This window comes from Mycotypha africana (assembly GCF_025528875.1).
Source record: "Mycotypha africana strain NRRL 2978 chromosome Unknown BDF20scaffold_1, whole genome shotgun sequence".
NCBI lineage: Eukaryota > Fungi > Mucoromycota > Mucoromycetes > Mucorales > Mycotyphaceae > Mycotypha > Mycotypha africana.
Genome location: NW_026515725.1, coordinates 885468 through 905573, shown reverse-complemented (window position 1 = coordinate 905573; position 20106 = coordinate 885468). Strand labels below are relative to the sequence as shown.

The 20106-nt window shown below is 38.2% G+C and overlaps 8 protein-coding genes across 8 annotated transcripts; 5 read left to right on the top strand and 3 right to left on the bottom strand.

The window, feature by feature from the left end:
* Positions 1–191: 191 nt before the first annotated feature.
* BDF20DRAFT_903943 (actin-like protein ARP6) lies at positions 192–1802 on the top strand (the record flags this gene model as incomplete). Its single annotated transcript, XM_053082961.1, has 5 exons — positions 192–274; positions 349–463; positions 592–1418; positions 1500–1562; positions 1655–1802. 5 exons carry the CDS (start codon positions 192–194, stop codon positions 1800–1802), a joined length of 1236 nt encoding a protein of 411 aa, XP_052940355.1.
* A 1479-nt stretch (positions 1803–3281) lies between these two features.
* On the top strand, positions 3282–5364 carry BDF20DRAFT_812534 (aspartic peptidase domain-containing protein; the record flags this gene model as incomplete). The annotated part of the gene is made up of 6 exons (XM_053076795.1): positions 3282–3425; positions 3633–3693; positions 3798–3829; positions 3910–4120; positions 4238–4303; positions 4403–5364. The coding sequence occupies 6 exons, from the start codon at positions 3282–3284 to the stop codon at positions 5362–5364; spliced, it is 1476 nt and encodes a 491-aa protein (XP_052940354.1).
* Positions 5365–8043: 2679 nt separating this feature from the next.
* On the bottom strand, positions 8044–8367 carry BDF20DRAFT_842602 (uncharacterized protein; the record flags this gene model as incomplete). Its single annotated transcript, XM_053079518.1, has 1 exon — positions 8044–8367. A coding segment is annotated over one exon (171 nt), but the record flags the coding sequence as incomplete, so codon positions are not given.
* A 221-nt stretch (positions 8368–8588) lies between these two features.
* On the bottom strand, positions 8589–9106 carry BDF20DRAFT_842596 (uncharacterized protein). Its single transcript, XM_053079517.1, has 4 exons — positions 8972–9106; positions 8849–8940; positions 8769–8823; positions 8589–8736 (listed from the first exon to the last, which is right to left on the bottom strand). The coding sequence occupies exons 1-4, from the start codon at positions 9000–9002 to the stop codon at positions 8615–8617; spliced, it is 300 nt and encodes a 99-aa protein (XP_052940352.1). The 5' UTR covers positions 9003–9106; the 3' UTR covers positions 8589–8614.
* A 781-nt stretch (positions 9107–9887) lies between these two features.
* Positions 9888–10614, top strand: BDF20DRAFT_842593 (uncharacterized protein; the record flags this gene model as incomplete). Its single annotated transcript, XM_053079516.1, has 2 exons — positions 9888–10281; positions 10377–10614. Coding segments are annotated over exons 1-2 (334 nt in total), but the record flags the coding sequence as incomplete, so codon positions are not given.
* Positions 10615–11327: 713 nt separating this feature from the next.
* On the top strand, positions 11328–11848 carry BDF20DRAFT_794757 (cell morphogenesis protein N-terminal; the record flags this gene model as incomplete). The annotated part of the gene is made up of 2 exons (XM_053076252.1): positions 11328–11552; positions 11630–11848. Coding segments are annotated over 2 exons (444 nt in total), but the record flags the coding sequence as incomplete, so codon positions are not given.
* Positions 11849–12403: 555 nt separating this feature from the next.
* On the top strand, positions 12404–17361 carry BDF20DRAFT_812464 (cell morphogenesis C-terminal-domain-containing protein; the record flags this gene model as incomplete). The annotated part of the gene is made up of 4 exons (XM_053076789.1): positions 12404–14221; positions 14289–14422; positions 14499–17044; positions 17093–17361. The coding sequence occupies 4 exons, from the start codon at positions 12404–12406 to the stop codon at positions 17359–17361; spliced, it is 4767 nt and encodes a 1588-aa protein (XP_052940349.1).
* A 436-nt stretch (positions 17362–17797) lies between these two features.
* On the bottom strand, positions 17798–19686 carry BDF20DRAFT_812767 (Prefoldin subunit-domain-containing protein; the record flags this gene model as incomplete). The annotated part of the gene is made up of 6 exons (XM_053076821.1): positions 17798–17880; positions 17961–18080; positions 18914–19115; positions 19206–19377; positions 19485–19558; positions 19627–19686. The coding sequence occupies 6 exons, from the start codon at positions 19684–19686 to the stop codon at positions 17798–17800; spliced, it is 711 nt and encodes a 236-aa protein (XP_052940348.1).
* Between the last annotated feature and the right edge of the window lie 420 nt (positions 19687–20106).

The following is a 20106-nucleotide window of genomic DNA, read 5'->3' as shown; positions in this document are numbered from 1 at the left end:
TAGGTCTATGCCTCATGTACATTATTTCTTTGTTGTCAAATGTCTATGAAGCGGAGGGCAAAATAATTTTGTCTTAATTCAGTTTTGTCCACCACAGAAGGGTCACTTTTGTTGACCTTCAGTTTCATTTATGCACACCGAGTATCAATAGGCAATCGTCGTCCATATAAAATTTCTGTAATCTTAGTGCAATGGCACCACCACCTACCGTTATATTAGACAATGGGGCGCATACGATGAAAATAGGTATCTCGTCTTTTGATACACTACCAAGGTTTGTAGTTTGACCAAGACAAAAGATTTCGTCGATCAGTTCAAACTGACCTGCAAATTTCATACATTATACAGGCTGGTATCTAACGCTATTATACGTGGCAAAAATGATAAGCGTTTGTATGTTGCAGACGAATTTGACGATTGTAAGGATTTTTCCTCTCTTTTCTATCGGCTTCCCTTTGAGAGAGTAAAGTTTCTTTTATTTTATTTATATTATTGCGCGGCAATACAATCATATCACTCAATGGATACTCTCTTATCTTCAGCTTGCGATTCTTTAACTGATTCATACATCAACATTGTTTTTGGCTGTAGGGCCTTTTGGTTAATTGGGATATTGAGCGTACTGTTTGGGATCGGGTTTTCAAGCATGTAATCCGGTTAGAACCTAAGGAAAGTCGATTACTTGTAACTGAGCCTTGTTTCAACTTGCCTAAAATACAAGACAATTACGACCAAATCATTTTCGAGGACTATCAGTTCCAAGCTTGCTATCGTACTATAGCTCCCGAACTCTGCTTATTTAATGAAGTAGGTGGCCTATTTGGTGACAAACTTGGATCAGTGCCTGACTGTACGTTAATAGTTGATTCAGGGTATTCGTTCACGCACATCATCCCTTTCTACAAAGGACAAGCTATTGCTCAAGGAATTCGACGACTTAATGTCGGCGGAAAATTGCTTACGAATCAATTAAAAGAAACGGTGTCATTTAGAGCGTATGATATGATGGAGGAAACTCATATTATAAACGAAGCAAAAGAAAAATGCTGTTTTGTATCAATGGATGTATATAAGGATTTGGAAATATGCAAAAAGCCTTTTCGACAAAATTCCGTCATTCAAGAATACGTGTTGCCTGATTTTATACACACCACAGCAGGACAAATACGGCATCCTTCGTCGAATGAGAATCAACGACAGCAGAGCAAAGATCAGCAAATTCTGATGATGAACAATGAGCGATTTATGATACCCGAAATATTGATGCGTCCTTCAGATATTGGAATAGATCAAGCAGGAATACCGGAAGCAATTGTTCAAAGTGTGAGTGCTACTGACTCTTCTATGCATGGACTATTCTATGCGAATATCATACTCGTGGGTGGTAACGCTAACTTTCCTGGTTATAAGGAAAGAATGTAAGTAACTACGTAACATCAACCATCTGTACGAGTATATTTATTGATACTCGCTAATCTCTGCTCTCTATTGCGGAACAGTGAACAAGATCTGCGGCAATTGGTCCCTAGTGAATATGATATTCGAATAGTGGTGCCCATTGAGTAAGAATTCTAATGCTCCTAAAGTGCATTATCAGAATGATGAAGTAGCTTATCCAACCTTTTCGCTGTCTCTCTTTGTTTGATTTATATAGTCCAGTAACGTATGCTTGGGAAGGTGGTGATCGATTCATATCACAAAGCTCCAAAAGTGAATTATCAAGGACTTTTGTTTCTCGCAAAGAATATTTAGAGTATGGCAGTGAGATCTGTAGGAAGAAGTTCGGTTCTATCATGATATGATCTGATGGTTATGACGATTCTCCGTTGGGAATAGATTAGGGGCACAGTAAAGCAAACGATGTGACAAGAAGAGCACTTATATGCTTGATCCTCCTTCAATTCTTTTCTGATTACGAGGTCCCTTATTTTGGGATGTTTGCATAGAGTTGACCATTATTACTGTTTATCTCTTTCAAGATAGTCATAGAAATAAGACAAAAATAAATTAAATGCCAAGGGGTTGCAATTATTTGCGCAATGGATGCTACTTTTATAACTGGCAAGAAAGTCTATAGTTATTATTCTAATGGTCTAAGCCTACATTTTTTTTTTCAGTGACGAGGGAAGCTTATTCATATCTGTGCTGTTGCTTATTGTATCTGCATAGGTTTCATATAGAAGCTGCTGAGCATAAATGCCTAAGTATTCAGGAGGTCTCCACTTCTCCCTGTTTGTCAGAAAAAAGAAGCTGATGAATCCATTGCCGTATATATTACTTATATTACTTTGTTCATAACATTATACGGTTTTGCATAACAATCCAATACTGTATTATGTTATATTATGCATACTTTCAATATGCTCTTGCGAAGCTTAGATTGTGACAGCTTTCTGACTGTGTACACATGTATAAAAAAGCAACCACCCACTTTTCTCTCCTGACTGTTATTTCCGAAAATAGCCTGGGGCATAGTTTAACCACAACGCTAGATTAGAGGCATTTTTGTATTTCAATTAAAGACGATTTTGTGTTGTAGTTGCTAAGCAATATCGATGAAATTACAAATAGTGTACAATGACATGTAACAACAATGATATGGAAATGGATCTAAAGCAAATACAGCATTCATTTCAAATTTAAAAATAACAAAGAAAAGTCCAGATCTGTCTTTTTATCTGAATTTCTAAGCAACACTATAGCACGTATGTGAATAGAGATAAAAATGACGAACATGATTACATGTACAAATTGGTAAATGAGGCTAAAAATATGATATTGAAACTGCACTCAAAAACTCAGGAGCTTCGTACTACGAACATAGAGCTAAGAGTGATTGAATACGATCCAGGCACCCGGCGAAAATTTTCTGGCAGTTATAGGCGCCTACAATTTTAACAGATTCTTATAGCAATAGCTAACCAATGGTATTTCAATGGTTTCTTGGTAATCTAATCCACCTAATTTAGGTTAATGTGCGTGTGTGTGCGTTGTGCGTCGTGCAATACCACAGAGAGGTTACAACAACAATAAAAAGCGCTTTCTTATTCAATGAACTATTCCTAGCACCCCTTTTTCCCAATAAATTGACTTTAACAATCCTTTCTTTCTGCTGTCTTTCCTTTTCTTCCCTTTATTTTATTTTAAGTGAGTTATTCTACTCTCAGAATTTACTAGCATATTCGAATAGTATCAGTCTTAAAACATAAAGAAGCGATCAGTTTACGCTCAACGATAACAGCCCTTAACCCATCCCAATCATTTTGAAAAACAATCGAATAATGCGTTCAGCTTTCCTTTGTCTTGCAGTATTGGCTCAACTTACACTAAACGCTATTGCTGAGCCTATCACCGTCCCGCTTTATCGTCGTTCAGATGAAGGTGGAATTTATAAAGCAGCAGGAAAAGCGCTCAACAATGGTGTGGTAAATATCTATACATTTTTATCAAACCCTAGGCAAAAGACGAACAGCTGCGGCATCAGTGGTTTAACAAAGAAACTATTCAGAATTTCGTTGGTGTTACTGCCACGGAAAAGATGTCTTCGTACTGCTGCTTCTGATTGTCCACCATTTATTTTTTACAAATCGGTAGGCTAATTTTTCTTATTGCATTCTCAAATTATTAAATAGCTTGCTGGTAAGGTAAAGATCGGTAATCCTCCTCAAGAATTTACTTTTGCTTTCGATACAAGTAAGTTCGTTACTCTTTGTCCTCCCCCTAATTTATCCCCAACGTTGTACACTTTAAATTTTCATTATTAATTTTTTCTTTTCCTACTTTTTTTTGAATTGCAGCTATCGGTTATTCTTGGGTTCGTGGATACAGAGTAGGTTGATTCACAACTGTTTCTATGCCTGCTTCATTGAGGCTTAATCTAAAATTCAACTTTGTGAAATAATATTATAGTGCAAAACACCTAACTGCCGTGGTCGCTGTACTTACTACGCTCTCAAATCAGAAGATGCCGTCTCTACTGGCAAAAGATTTTCTGTCAAATACCAAGATGCTTGTGTTGATACTCACATCTACACTGACACATTTGAGTTTGCTGGTCTTACTGTAAAAGATATGCCTTTCGGTGGAGCTTATCGTATGTCTGGCTTTGCTGATGGGTTTGGTAAGTATGACTGAAAAGGAAAAAAAAAAGAAAAAAAGACGTTACCAGAAAAGAAGCAAAATTCATCATACATTGCACAAAGAACTATTTTTAACATCTTTACTTCTACTATTTCAGATGGTTATCTTGGTCTTGGGCGAAGTGTTGATTTCAACGAAACTATCGTTAGATCTACAGCTTCTGGTAAATTTCTAATTCTTTACGCTTTTTGTATTTAGTTATTTAACGAAATTATTACTGAACGTAACTCCTAATTATCTTTTTTTTTTTTTTTTTTGGCAGGCTTCAGCAAACGTGATGCTGCATTACCGGATTCAGCATTTGTCCCCAATGCTTTTCAACAAGGTAGTGGACTTGTAAGTGCTCAGTTTGGTATGTACACTACTACAACCAGCGGCAGTTTTGACCAGTCTGGTAGCACTGGCGGTGGAGCGAGCACTGCCCCAACTACAACTACTACCACAAATAATGCTGTTAATGTTGACCCCAACTCGCCCGCCACGAACAACACTACAACTGCAACGACAGCTCCTGGACAAACTACCAATCAACAACCTAATGGCTCTACTACCGCTACTTCTCCATCCACAGACACAGGAGCTAACATCAGTGGCGGTGTTACTGGAGGTGGTTTTGGTGTCGTCAAACGTAGCAACAAAGAAGACAATAATGTTGAAGAACAGCCTGCTGGCTATCTTGTTCTTGGTGGTGTTGATAAATCTATCATCAAAGGTGATGTTGAATATATCCGTCTCGCCGATGATCCCGGTGCTAAAGCCAAGAACTGGGATATTTGTATCCGTCATGCAGGCTTTGGTGGTGATTTACACTTCAAACAAGAAGAAAACGCTTTAGCTAGTATCAGTACAGCCACCAGTTACATCGTCATGCCTCCTGAACAAGCTGATGCCTTCCACGATAAATTTGGCGCCGTCTACAAGGAAGATACTAAATCATACGATATCAAGTGTTCTAAAATTGAACAATTGCCTCCTCTTAAGATGACTCTGGAAGACCATATTGTTGAATTGCCCGCCAAATATTGGACCTCTGTCGTGGATAAGGACCGTGATTGTTGTACTACCAAAATCAGTCGCGGCAAGTCTAATCGCGATTGGGTCCTCGGTACAGCTCTGACCAATGCTTTCTATACTATCTTTGATCCTGATACTGAAGCCGTTGGTTTTGCTATCAAGAAGGGACAAAAAGACGATGGACTTCGAGTTTATAAGAAATCACATTAAGTTATTTGACTTCCTCTCTATAACACAGATTAAAAACATCTATAAAAAATCACAAATTTAACACAAATACATTAGATTTCTTTTATTATATACTTACCTGTATCTCTCTCTGTAACACCTTCTTTCCAATCATTTAACCTCTACCTGTTTTCATCGACTTACCTTCCATTTATATCATCAACTCTGTAATTCGTCACTCATATATGCATATATATTACTTCCAATAAAGCTATTCATCTAAAGTATTCGGATTTAATCTGTTCTAAAACTAGTAGTCATCTCTTTATGCCGAACTGACAGATGTTTATACAGCTTTATTCATTACTCACGTGTTTCTGCTATCCTTATCGAAAGCTGCAACTATGAATCGTTGAAAGCCAAACATAAACTACGTTAATCAACTTTTAACCATACTTTAAATTAAGCTAACAAAAAAAAAAGGTGTATAGCTAGTTATTAGAGTTTATATTGCATCAATCAATTGCGCGTTAGTTGAACCATTATGAAAGAGAGCTTTTCATAAATGGCTATTCTCCAAATTTCAACTATGACAAGAAAGTAAATGAAGAAAATATACAGCAGTTATGAAGTGATTGATACTTTGGGAATATATAGAAAAACTGCTTGATGAACAAGCACGATTAAGGCGGTAAAATGCCTAGCCAATTCTGTAATATAAATTTGGCTGTTTCTGATAAATACAGTCTGCGCTTTCTTATAAAACCTTTAAAGGACCGTGATATTCCACGCCAGAATTTTTATTAAGAATACCTCTGACAGGATATAATAGTCCTCCAAAAATATCATACACTCTTAATTTGAGAAAGAAAGTAAGTCGCCTATCCTTCTGCAAATAATAAACTCCTTCTCAAACTACGTATACCAGTATTTTTCTCTTTTTTGCGTAATGATTTCGAGCAACTTGATCGATTAGTTTGCTTACGCTCAGACTTTTTCTACTTTACATTATAATTTTCAGTCATTTTTCATAGACATCGATTAAGCTGGATGCATTCTGATAAACCTCAAGTATCTGCCTTAACCAAGGTCTAAAATTATTAAATGCATCGCTAATCCCTCTAAACACTTGCGCATCGCAGAAAACAACAACCTGAAAGTAACATAATTCACTGTTGAGGTAAGATTTGTTGATTGCCCACTACTGGTCAATTCCTTTCAAATGGTTTACACCCAATCAACGCGTAATGACGCACTCATGGTTACAAAAACAGCAATAGTTTTAGGTGTTCTAAGAAACCGAGAAATGTTACAAAATGGTTATCGAATTGAGAACTACATAACCTTAATATTTACTCATACCATGTCGGATGGAGAATAATAAAAGCAAAAAATTTACTCACAATATGTGGGTTGCTTCACGTTTCTTTAATTAAGCGTGAGTTCCCAAACAGAACAATTATTGATTTGACATTTCAACGCCGCTTCGTATATTGTTTACTAGGCTTATACGTTTAAACAAGGATATTTATTATTGACATTTTTAAGCCCAATGGACAAGAGATATTAAAGCTTATCTAAATTGCCCGGGGCCGCTCGATTTTTTGAGATTAGAACGATGCATAGTGTCGGTCAGGGTGCCGTGGTGGGCGAAAAAGCATACTATCTAAATGGGGGGAGGAAGAAGGGGCTAAGCTAGTCATTGTAATTGGTAGGCTAAGACTTTGGACGGGCACCACAATTATTCATCATTTGTTTAAACACCAACACCGACCGAGAACCAACTTGATAGCGGCATTAAAATATCCTCGGAAGCAGAGAGAAAGGGATCAAAGCTGAACAAATATCAGCGGCGTACAGGAATCGAACCTACAATCCTTGGTTTGGAAAGCCAAGGTGCTAACTATCTCCACTGGGGGCTAGGCCCCTACTAGGCTTATACAGTTTTTTAACTTTGGGTTGGACAAAGCCGCAATATAACTAGACGAAAGAAGTAAATTTTTGAAATGATTAAGTTATAGCTTCAAGATCGAACTACACATAAATTGAGACGCTTACCTGTAAAAATCAAACCAGCTTCGTGCTGGCGATTGGAGGATGCCGTTAAGCGTTGATGCGGGTGACTTCCTTGGTTTTCTACAAAACTCAGTAGGTCTTCCCGCTAGCTTCCATATCGACACGCTAATTTCCAACATGTTTTCAGCAGCGTTGACGTCCCGGCTCCAAAGTATCGAACAGGTTTTGCAGGCAAGGATACTTTGGCCGGGAACAGTTCTAAATGCTTCAAGATTGTTGGAACGGCAATTATTGCATATTCGAGAGGTTTTGTATTCATCAATTGTCATCGTCAGTAAATCGCCAGCAGCCTCTCTTCGCTTCAAGGCGCGCCAAAGAACTCCCACGACACCAGTTTTATGGCCTTTGATGGGCACTGCAGTCTTCCCGGACATGCCATTACCAACTACAATCAAAGGGATCTTTTTAGTGTCGCCTACACTAAAGGGTTCAGGCTTGCACTTATTCTTCAGTGAATCGCTGTAGAAACATGAGTTTTATCAATTTTTCTGCGAATAGTGGATGAATTGCTTATCATTTAAAAACCTTACCTATCTTTCTTAGCGAGAACATCGCTTACTTCTCTCGCATCTGCTTCTTCCCTCTCTTCTGGAACCTTTTGCTTCTTCTTCTTCTTTTTTTTACGTTTACAAAAGGCCATTCTGTCGGTATTCTTCTTTGGCCACTTGCTTCAATCTTTCTTCTTCTTCTTCAACCTCAATTGCTTATTGTACTTTGTGGTTCCATTAATAAGCATATTGACCATGTTGTTGGCAGCACACTCCTGACCGTGGTATAGACGAAATCTGTCTTCAGCAGTTCTTTCGCTGTGAAAAGAGAACAAGACTTTAAAGTGCTGCAATATATATTGTACATGACGGTCAAGTTGTTCGATGATAGAAGTTTTGGCGGTTGGTATGCCACTTTCAATCACTTTAATAGTACCTGTTTTCTTCTTTTCCAGCTTTGCAGCGTATCCGGTACTTCCGGTCATATGATAATATCCCTTGGTAGAGCAGCTGCGTACTTGATGTTTGTTATGATCTAGTCCGGTTGCCGCTGTGAAGACAGATCTTCGCCCTGCGGGTCTGTAATCGTCTTGTACTTCGTCATAAGAAAAATCTTCCAAAGTCCAGGTGTGATTATGAATGGCCATGTCTTCTTTTGCTTTCTTTTTGCTGAAGAAGTTCTTCTACAGGTTTTACCTCTTAAAGCCAAACTTTTTGAAGTCGAAGCCTTACAGAATTGTTCGAGTTGGGTCGCATAACCCTTGGCAACTTTTCCATTCAAGGGAATGAGAAGCAGAATGACCCTTTAAGTCACAACTGATGCACTTGATATCTCCAGTTGTTTTTGCTTCTTTTCTTCCTTGGTTTTAGCTGATTGCTTACGTTTCTTGCCGCTACTTCCAACTAAATTGCGTTCGTTAAGCAAACATAAACTTGTCTTGCAGTGAGAGCATGATACTTACCATCAGCCGCAGAACTGCTTTGTAAAACTTGCATTCATGGTATGCCTTGTTGAGATGTCCGAGTTTTTTACAATCCATGCACTCGATGTTTACTAGTCATACAAAACATAATTTGAGAATTACCACTATAACTTATTTGTGGCAGCGCGCTCATGTGTTACTTACGGAAGGACTCATCTTTGATTTTATTCTTATGGGCTTCTGCCACCGATTTGATTTTTTGCAAGATTTTGCCTTTGTACATGGTGAGTAGTAGCTTACAGGATGAGGAAAAAAATTATAGAAGAAGATGATAATGATGAAAAGTCAAAGAAAAGACGTCTAAATGCTTCGAATTTGACAACAACAACCGTTATCTACGTGGCGGAAGAACGTGCCTGGGATCAGTTTAACGCGTAGTTCAATTCATAGGGTCCATAAATAAAGTCTTGTAAACCACGACCCTGTATCTATTGCTCATAAGACCTGTGTCACACTAAAATACTCAATAAGTCTCGTAGTACTTTAACGTAATGCCACTATCAATTGAAAAATGTCCACTGACCTTCAAAATAATGTCTCCAATTAATTTATTCAATGAATTCGTCCAAGAATATTATACCACTTCATCCCAAAATAATTTAATTACCTAAATTATAAATATAACTTGTCCAAAAAAATATGTATCAAGTGTAAAATTGAAGCTAAAAGACTGTATCTTAGAACTTTAGTGGTTGATCTATCGTTTTGATTCGTTATTTATAAAGTATACTATTGTTCAGGTCGACCCAAGTCTAGTTTGTATGCAAGACTTTTCAACAATAGATAAGGGTCAACCATAATACATAGGAACGGTATCATTGTTTGTGTAGAGTTAGTGAAAGTACCGGCTCATGCTTACGACTCTTAATTTTACTGATTTTGGAAAGCAACCAAAGAATGTAAACGTTTTCTCTAAGTAGCATATTTCACTCAAAGTTAACGATTGCTTGTCAAATCTTGTCAATCGCAGTATTAAAATAATTTAAAACTTAAAGAAATGATTTTTGATTAAAACTAGTCTAGACGAAGCCCGAGAAATAGCACACGATATTTTGCAATTGATCCTGTGCTTCTTCGGCACAATTTAAATCCGCTCAAATAAGTTTTCCTCTTTTTCATGCGCACAAAGTGATTCTGAACTCTCTGTTGTAGTTCTTTATATGCAAGCCTAGCTGAATCTAATTTTCATACCAATCAGTTGGCATATACACTTCCAATCTCTAATAAACGACTGCGCCCTGTTTTCTTCGTCACACATGGCCACACCAGTAGTAGTCTTTAACGAATCGACGTCAATTAACAGTAACCGAAAGACATTATTGTCCAGTACTGATTATGCACTTAAAGTAATTTTCAATCAATTCGAACGAATCGCTGATGCTAAAATGGCCATCATCCTAAGCATGGGGATAGTATGTATACAATTGCATCATTATAAGATATGCTGCTGCAGAATATTTGTTACCTTGAAATATGTATTTTAAAACTGTTCTACGTCTATGCTCAGGATGCTGACGTTGACTTGAGACGAATATTAGGTCAAGGGGTCGATGACAACTTTGACAGAATGATTTACTCTCTGTCTTCTTTAGCTGCAACACAACAGAGTGCAGTTATTGATGCAGTTATGACCTGGAGAAAATCGAAAATTGAGCCATTGGATCCTATTGTTATAAAGAGAGTAAGGTAAAAGCTAAGAGATGTTTCTATCCATTTCAATAAATCATATACAAAAATTGACTAAGCGAATATGTGCTAATAGCGACTCTGCACCTCTATCCCGGGGACGTGAAATTCAGTCTATATTGAAAGAGAGACAATCTGTAAGTTTATATTTGCTGTAAAGAAGGATCAATCTTGTATCATATGCATACTTAGAATCCCTTATCAAATTAGCTTGCTTCTGTATTCATTTTGTGTAGAGCTTTGATTGAAATTATAAAACGTCTCACTCCAGGATCCTTACCCGATGATTTGGGGGAGAATCTAGAGGAAATCGTGTTCAACCAATTGAAAAAAGCAGATCCGTAAGTAATAATACAGAAAAACTAGGAAATATAAACGGAGGACAAGCTGAGCTTCTTGTGATTAACGATGATGGGTGGGCTCGAAACGTAGAGATGCTATTAAAAGGTCAAAGAACCGAACGGCTAGTATGGAGTTATTTGCTGAAGTAATCGGTGAACTCTCTAATATCCGATTTGCTTCAGTAAGTGATCGGTTTATTGCCGAATTAGAAAAGTATAATAGCCAAACGATCATGAAAGAAAGACAGGGACACATGGAAATGCTAATTCGGGGCATGCGATACCTCAAGATCAAAATTTATCCTGTTGATGCGTTAGAGGAGACTGCTGATTTCTTGTCTAGTTGTGCGAGCTTTTTTAAAGACGCTCATGGAGCCAAGGTCAAACACGCCTATGGTAGCTTATTTGTTCAACTACTATTACCGATTGCCGAAGTAGCAGTAGCAGAGGTTAATATGCCGGCTTGGGCGAATGCAGTTGACCTAATGTACCCTCGTGCGCTCAAGATGACTCTAAAGCCAAGAGATATGCTAGCAGGTTATCCTTTGGTAACCACTTTACTATGCGTAAGCCGTAAAGATTATTTTGCAGCCAACTGGGTGTCTTTTTTAGAAAGCTGTTACCAGAAGTTCAGTAAGGTAAAGGAAGAAAATATAGTCATCGGGACGCTTTTCGAGAAACTTTGACAACTTCTAACAGTATAATCAATATATCTCGTATGAACTGATTATAGCAAGACAAATATACCCGTCTGGTAACATTGGGATGTGTTTCGCGATTGTTATGGACTTATTTATTTCGATGTACAGAAAGCGTCTCAGTAACGTACAAAAAAGTAGATTCCATTATCAAAACAATCTTCCCACCTTTTCGTCGAGCTATTTATCCTTCAGACACACCGTTAGATCACTTCATTCTAATAACTTATTTTTCACTAATGCGGGATGTGGAGTCAGGGACCAGGAAAGTACTATACTACTTACTTAATGCTGAAGCATCCACTTCACTTGTTAATACATCTCATAACTGGGATCAAATCAGCCCAGAACGTATGATAATCGGCTTAACAGCGTTTCGACTCATGCTGGCCGATTTAGAGAAGAATACCCAACGACCTCCTTTTCCAGTTGACACAGACATGGCCAATACTGGTATTGATATTACATCTATTGCTGCCGATGTTTTTTCAGCCCCTATACGTAACTTGAAGCAGGACGTGATGGAAAAAATTGAAGAGATAACTTCGAAAACGCTGGCAAGTTTGGACGGCACATTTGGCCGTCTTCTCGTGTTAGACGAGAAAAACATCATCATGCGTTCAATGATGGTTTCCAACAGTGGTGGCAGTGGCAATATAAACACACTCACCGGAAATTATTCAGTCCCCATTTTCAACAACACAGTTGCAGAGGGCCCCCAAATTCATCATCAATATACGGCGTTTTCTGTTTCTTACACAAAAGATAAACAGCCTTATTTCGATGTCATCAAAACGATCCTGGATGGTATGCCACGGATCATGCCGGCAGGCATTCAGCTTAAATTACTAGTGGATATGTTAGCAAGATATACTGTTCATACTGATCCAGATGTGATAAAGTCGGCTTCGAGTGCTCTTCTACGTATTGCAGCTCAAATTGATAGTAAGGTCGTCGTAGTAGCATTTGCTGACTTCATATCAAAGATAGAAGATAAGTTTTCAGACGTGGTTCAATCATTAGCCAGTGGACCATTACTGATAACAGCCACAGGCGGAAGTAGTTTGAATGAGGCTCATGGTGGTGGCGGTGTACTTAAGCTCTACGTTGATTTATTGACAATTTGGGTCAATCATGTAGAAACGACAAAAGGCAGAGGTGACCTTAACGTTAAGAATTTGATGGAGTTGGTGAGGCAAACAGAAGCGAATGGCTTATTATTTTTATGCCACCAATCCACTTCTGTTCGTCGATTTGCTACCCAAATTATTGAATTAGCGTCTAAAGTGGCGAGTGGGTTGAACATTTTTGAAGATAACAGCATTGCCAATAACGAAGTAGCCGAAACAGAAATGACGAAGGACGAGCATCAACCTCGTCCAAAAAGTCCAAAGGAATGGACGCATCTCAATCATTTATTGGAATTTGCCGGTCAAATACTGATACAGTTTGATAAAGATACCAACACTTTAGAAAATGTTAAATTAAATTCAGATTTACGTAATAGACTCATGCAATATCAGAAACGCTCTTCAGACCATGTCCTCAGACAATTGGCTGAAAGTGATAATCCACTCGATATCACTATATGGAATATTTGCTTGCCACGTATGTTCAAACTCTGTTTTGAGTATTTTCAACAAGCCACTGCTGAATGTCGCCGCAATATCTGTACTAGACTATTGCAAATACAGCCCTCCATATCTATGTGGGTTGAAACAATGAAAACAAATACAACAGGCACCTTGAGTATGGCTAAAAGCAGCAGTGCAAGTCATAACCGAGCTGCTAGTCCGGAAACAATAGAACAATGGCGCATATATCTCATCTTTGCCTGTGCTACAGCTGTACCCGCTGTAAATCCTACTGTGTCTTCGTTACCAATATGGTCTCATGTTGGACGGAAAGTAGCAGGCTCCAACAATAGTCATATTGACCGAATCACTACACCTCGGGATCTGTTTCGTCTCATAACACCTTATTTGATTTGTGAGCATCGGCAAATACGTGAAAGTGCAATTGAAGGATTAGGAAACATCAACCGTAGGGTCCATAAATCGCTAATGTCTGAACTAGAAAGTTATATCAAGATTATACTTGATGACGGGAAGCAACGCAGTAATCAAAAACCATATCAAAATAAACGCAGCAAAAAGAATGACCGTCTGCGTATATCAATTATGCATGTCCTAGATTTGACAGCTGACTGTTTAAAAGAAAGTGAAGAGGCCATGAAAGATAAAGAGTCGATGAATATCATTATGAGCTATATTAAGGAAACAAAATCGTTCCTGATGGATACTGAAGTTCAAATGGAGTGGGAGTATCAAAGATTGAGAATTCATCTATGTGGTTTAGTGAAAAAACTATATGAAAACATAATGCGCCTGGATAACCCAACATCGCTGATGTCCTTCGAAATGAGGCTTAGTCTATATAAGATGTTTGAGGAATGGTGTGGATATGGTGCCACAGCAAAGACTGCTCAGCAACGAGAAGCGACAATGATGCACGAGGTATTAGAAGAATGTAAAGACCCAAAGGAAAGAGCAGCAATGACCAAGTTGATGGAAGAGGAAAGAAGAGCACTCGAATTTGCCTCCCTGAATGCCATGGCTACATTATGTGTAAGTTATCAAGGAGCGCTCTTATTGAAGCTTTGAAAGCATCACTGATGTTTTCTCTTTCTAACAGCAAGGCCCGCTGTATGCATATTTAGGTCAAAAGAAAGCAAGGCAAGCAATCATCCAATTCGATACCCTGAACGTACTCCGTTGGATTGATGCAATTTTTGAAAGCCGAGATCCTAAATATCATGTTATAGCACGGTAAGGTCAATAGCATCATGTATATGCGAATCGCATTAGCAAACTGATAATTTAAAATACTTTGACAAAAATGTAGTCGTGCATTGGAAGCAGTGATGATGTACAACGAGGATCAGTCTGTATTGCTGGATGACATTATCGAACAATGTTATGCCGGTAATCCGAAACTGGAATTTACTCAAGGTTATTTTCAAGCTCTAGCAGACATTGTAACGAAAGTGGAAGACTATCCTTGCCATACCCATCAAATAATGAGTTTAGCTCTATTCAAAACAGGAGATGCGAAGAAAGCAATCCGCAAAACCGCTATCAATCTACTTAGAGTCATTGAAGAACGCGTTTTTGCTGACTCCTGTGCGAAAGAATATGAAATCGGTATTACCAGTAGTTTGCCTGCCATTTATAAGCATACACAAACCTTATTATCAGCACGATTAGCCCTGGATCATCCGGAACAAACATTCTCTATGCTGTCTGAAGTAACTCAACGATTTGAGCATATTACACCAAGTTCTCAACGAGAAGTATTAACGTATATGCTTCCTTGGCATCGGAAAGTTGACTTATCAATTGGCCCACACGATACGGAACTGAGTGCTTCAGCCTATATGGTTCTTTCCAATCTGTATTATATTACAGTTAAATTTGGAGATATTTATGTCAAGGAAATAGCAGCCTTATGGAGCCAATTGGTAGACTACGGTCGAAATGCCAGAGCTATCATCATATACTTATTGAATATGGGCCAGGAAACGCGTAACCCGTGGTTCATGATTCATGCCAAGCGTATATTCGTATGTCTCGGCCGTACACATGCCTTTCCGAATATTATTGATGAAGTTATAGCCGAAATTGCGCCTCGGTCCATGGTGCCCCAAGTAAAAGAAGCAAGCCAACGGCATGCCAATGCCTTCCCTATGCTTTTTGTCGCCGAAGCTGACAAAGTACTGCCAGCTTACCCAAAAAAGCCAGTCTTTTCACGAGGGCAGCTTGCTCTTACATTCTTGGTTGATCTCGCTATAGAAGCCGGTGCAGATTTGGCTCCCCATTTGCCCTTATTGTTGCATTGCATCTTTGTTCAGCTGGATCACTTAACAAGTATTGTTTGCGACCAATCACGTTGTCTTTTAATAAATTTGATTCACTCTATCGTTGTACGTCAATCAATGGATACAGAAGCATCACAAAAAGCGTCCGAAATTATACAATGTCTTGTCAGCAAAGAAGGAAAACGTCTTTGGGCATATGAAAATATTACACCGACGCATCGGCGTATTTCCAGCGCTAATGAACTTAAAGATTTGTTACAACGTGTCATTGAAGTATTCTCCTATGAAGATTGGGATCTGCGGCAGAAATGGGGTGAAACAGCTCTCAAATGGGCTACATGCTGTTCTGTACGTCATATCGCTTGTCGTTCGTTTCAGTGCTTCCGAGCTTTGATGCCTGCATTCAACCAACATATGCTTGCTGATATGCTGGCTCGGCTATCCAATACAATTGCTGATAAATCTGACGATATTCGAGGATTTGCTTTGGAAATTATATTAACACTCACTGAAGTTGCTAAAGCCATGGACAAAGCTCAAATCGAACAATTTCCTCAGCTATTCTGGGCCGCTGTGGCTTGTCTTTACAGTCCTTATGAATCAGAGCACTGTGAAGCTTTATTACTTTTGGATGTTGTTTTACAGAAATATGAATTAGTGCCCAAGTTGGTTGAAACCTTTCCTAAAGATTGGTCTAGTGAGTTCGATGGATTACAGCCTCTGTTGTTGAAAGGATTGCAGTTTTCATCAGCCGAGAAAGATACATTTCGCATTTTGAAGTATATTTCATTGCAGAGTAATCTGCCACTTATTGATCCTACAGAGACGCGGTTAATGTATTTGATTCTAGGAAGTATCCCAAGGCTACTGCATGGTTTAGACAACGAAAACGAAAATGCCTACACAGAAGCCAAAGCATGGGCTGAGGTGCTTCTCGAGTTATTGGAAGGATATGGTTTGGTTACCATTCATCGTGTTTTGAGCACCTACGCTATTCAGAAAGCAAAATTTCAGGAGGATTTCTTAAAACAGATTTTGGGCAGTATGCGGGATATTTTTCTCCACAAGTATATACAGCAGGCATTTATGTTTTCTTTGCGTATGGTGAAGAACAAGATACCCTATTACCGCGAAAAGACCTTGCTGCTCATTGAAAACTTGGTACCATATATCACCGATCAGTTTATGCGTCCAGCACATATTTCGGAAGCAGATCTATCAATTGATATAGCAGCTTTGGAACCTCTATTACAACTCGTATCTACAGAATATGCCGATAGAGCACTTGCCATATTGAATTCTGGAATTAATACGGTTACTAATGGTAATAACAGAATAATGAATGATGAAAGTGAATTGATATGGGGTTTCAATAACTTTGCAGCAGCTGCCAAGATTACCCGGCACAATATACATGCCGTTGTTTTTGAATGCTCATTTGTTTCTAACGAGATACCATTTGCCAATAATATTCAATTTTCTGTCGAGGACTTATCTATGCTTACAGGCGAGGGCAATAGCAGTAACAATCTCGTAACCCAACAGCATAGTGGTAATGCGTATCAGTTGCAAAGTGCGGAAAGAAATGGTAACTTCATGGTTATGGAAAATATACCATTAGCAGGCGGCTTAACAAACGCACCGGTTGGCTATGGAGACGATCTTATGGATGCTCTAAAGGATCTAGACGACTTTTTCAATGAAGATGGTGAGCCAGTTCCCTTGAACACAACGAATAACAATTTTCAGGACGGTGATGATTTTCAAAGAGAAGGAGAGTATGAAGAAGCAGCCGATCTAAGCGGCACATCTTATTCTGCCACGCCGCCTCAGACTGATAGTAGCAATTTAAGTAACAACAAACATAATATCGGTAGCCTATTCTCATAAAGAAAACTTGAACCAATATCCATTTATTTATTGTTAAGCTAGTCTTAGCATAATAAAAGAAACCGACACCGTGCAACCAATCGTAGATATTAGGGTATAAGCTCTACTAAAGTTCTTTTTGTGTATCTATTTGAATGATCTGTTTCGTTGTGCCTGTGAGGATCTTACTTTACGATGATTGAATGTGATAAACGATGGCTTGTTATCCATGGTATCAATTGTCCTAGTATTTTTATGTAAGTTTTTCTGTGAGTATTTCTAACGAGTAGATAAAAGAACTGCAGAGTAGTGTTAGAATTACATCTTTGAAACTTCCTCTTCCATTGCAATCGGTTTAAAGGCGTCTGCAGATAAAACAACACCCAGAAGAGCGACAAATGCTGATGTTAAGCATTCTGCTACGATCTAATCGTTTCAAAAGTATTATTAAAACAATCTACACTGACGCATTGTTTATGCTCAATACCTCAATTGGTAGATTGCTACTAAACTTATCAACTGCTTTAACATATGCTAAATCTAGGTTGAAAGCGATTGTGATTATTCAATACTTTTTCTCGCAAATGCTAGTTTTATAAATGAGAACCTCTAGAGCTTACGTTCGTAGGTTGAGTATGCTGAATGCGCAAGAAAGAGCGCTCCTATCAGCGCTATGAGTTTTCCGGCCGTTTGTGTGCTCATTCGTAGTAGGTTATCGTACCAATTGATAAGATGAAATACTAAATGGAAATGCTTGGAGGACTTAATTCTTTAAGCGCATTTTTAACAACGCGACTCAATGCGTCCTCTGTCTTTGGCATTTTACAATATTCAAGCTCTGAGTGATTTTCGCCTTTAAAATTAAAAAATTTCAAATCAACAATAATAAAAGGTTCGGAAAATGCATGAACTATCAAGTATGAGATGGTATTGGAAGGACGTACATGGGAGATAGGATTGCTTCGAGACCGTATCATCAAAAATAGCCCTATTTTCGAAACTAGTCGACGCATTGTCTTCTACGCCGTTTCAATTTTTTTGGAAAAGTTATACTACTCAAATTCTAAGCCTGTATTTGATGACAGTAATTGACTACGTATAAAAAGCAATACATCATTTACAATTGCACCGCTCAACGTGTATTCTCAACTCTGAAACTCAAAGCTGGTTTTTTTGGTACAAAATCAAGGAAACCTCATCCGCTCATTCATATGGGGCGTATGCCAATGTTGCTATACATCTGTTTAAGAATTCCGTTGCCCACTCACCAACATGCGATGACTTCACATTAAACGAACTATCAACACCAATCAACGTATTGATCGTCTGCCCGTTCCTGCCCTACAGCAGTTACTGTTTAAAAATCGCGCTATTTCAACCCTTTTATAGTGTTATTGCATAGCTCTGTCGCCCTGATGAAAGTATATAGGAAAGGAAAGGTAAGGAAAGAAGAACAGGAGCTGGAGTTTTGTGAAAATTGGGATTATAGTAACTGCACAAGATTGAGTATTGGCTGTTAATGTACATAAGATTTATTAATAGTTGCTTTAAGCGGCTGTGTCAACTTCAGAACCTTTTTGCTGCTCTCTTAGGATGCGTCTCTGTTTAACGTCCCAGTTATATACACGAGCTGTATTTACTTCCATTGTTGTAATTTGACTTCTCAAGAATTCCAAGTCTTCTAAGGTATTTTTTAATGATGTCTTCGCTGTCTCTAACTTTGATGATAGCAACTCCTTTGCCTCATCGCAAGTGTATTCCAGCATGACGTTGGCCTACGTACAAAAGGAAAGTAAAGTATTGTTAAGCCTTACTACTCTCTCAAATGATCAGAATGTCGAATTGTTATTTCTCGTATACATTACACCTAACCACAAGTAAACAGAATCTGTCGGAGCGATCTTTGCTTTGGCATATAGAGTATCATTAAGTTCAAAATCTGTATACAATGATTCTTGTGTTTCTTTCTTTTCAGATATTAAATCAACCATGTTGATCGTTTTCTCGATTTCAGGAATCTTATCTTCTAGTACTTTTCTTCGTTGTAACAAATTGATCTCCATAAACTTATATTTACTAGTTTTGACAATATGAACTGTTGTTCAGTATATCCGTGCTTTCTGTTCAATTCATTATTTCAGTACCTTATAGCTTCTTGGAACTTTTTCAGAACAACTTCGACTGGTTCAGCTTCTGATACAAAATCTTCAACGCGTTCCTAGATGTAAAAAGGTTGATCAACTATTGTATAGTTGAGGCAAATAAGCAAAAGTTTTGTTCACATACCACAAAAGGAGAGTGTGGAATACCACGAGGATTGGAAGGCAATTTCTGCTGTGTACTCATTATGACGATAATGTTTGTCTTCGACAAAAAGGGGTATTTTTCTTTTTTAACTTTGCTACTTCTAATTTTATTCACTAAGGCTGGGTTCAATTGATGAGAGGAAGAGTAAAAAAAAAAAACTAAACTATACGAGAGCCACCCTGTGTTCACCTTGATAATATGAACATCTAAGGATGAAACTAAAGATATCAATGATACTATGAGTTACTCGCATGTCTGATGCTTCCAGCTCAATTTGGATCCTCATAGCGTCGAGAGAAATATTATTCAAACTGAAGATAAGTCAAGATAAGTCATCTAATGCCTATGAAGTATATTCGGTTGGATAATGTTGTAAAAAAGCGAGCTCATTTTTTGCTAGTGGTAAATTGATAACGATAGGGGTACAATCGAATGGAATCGTTACAGTAGTTGATTATA

Bases quoted from the DNA above. Each gene is read 5' to 3' on its own strand.
- BDF20DRAFT_842596 (XM_053079517.1), bottom strand. From the start codon at position 9,002: ATGAGCGCGCTGCCACAAATAAGTTATAGTG. The intron at 8,941-8,971 runs GTAATTCTCAAA...TTGTATGACTAG, and splicing joins GCCACAAATAAGTTATAGTG to TAAACATCGAGTGCATGGAT. The intron at 8,824-8,848 runs GTAAGTATCATG...TCTCACTGCAAG, and splicing joins AAGCAGTTCTGCGGCTGATG to ACAAGTTTATGTTTGCTTAA.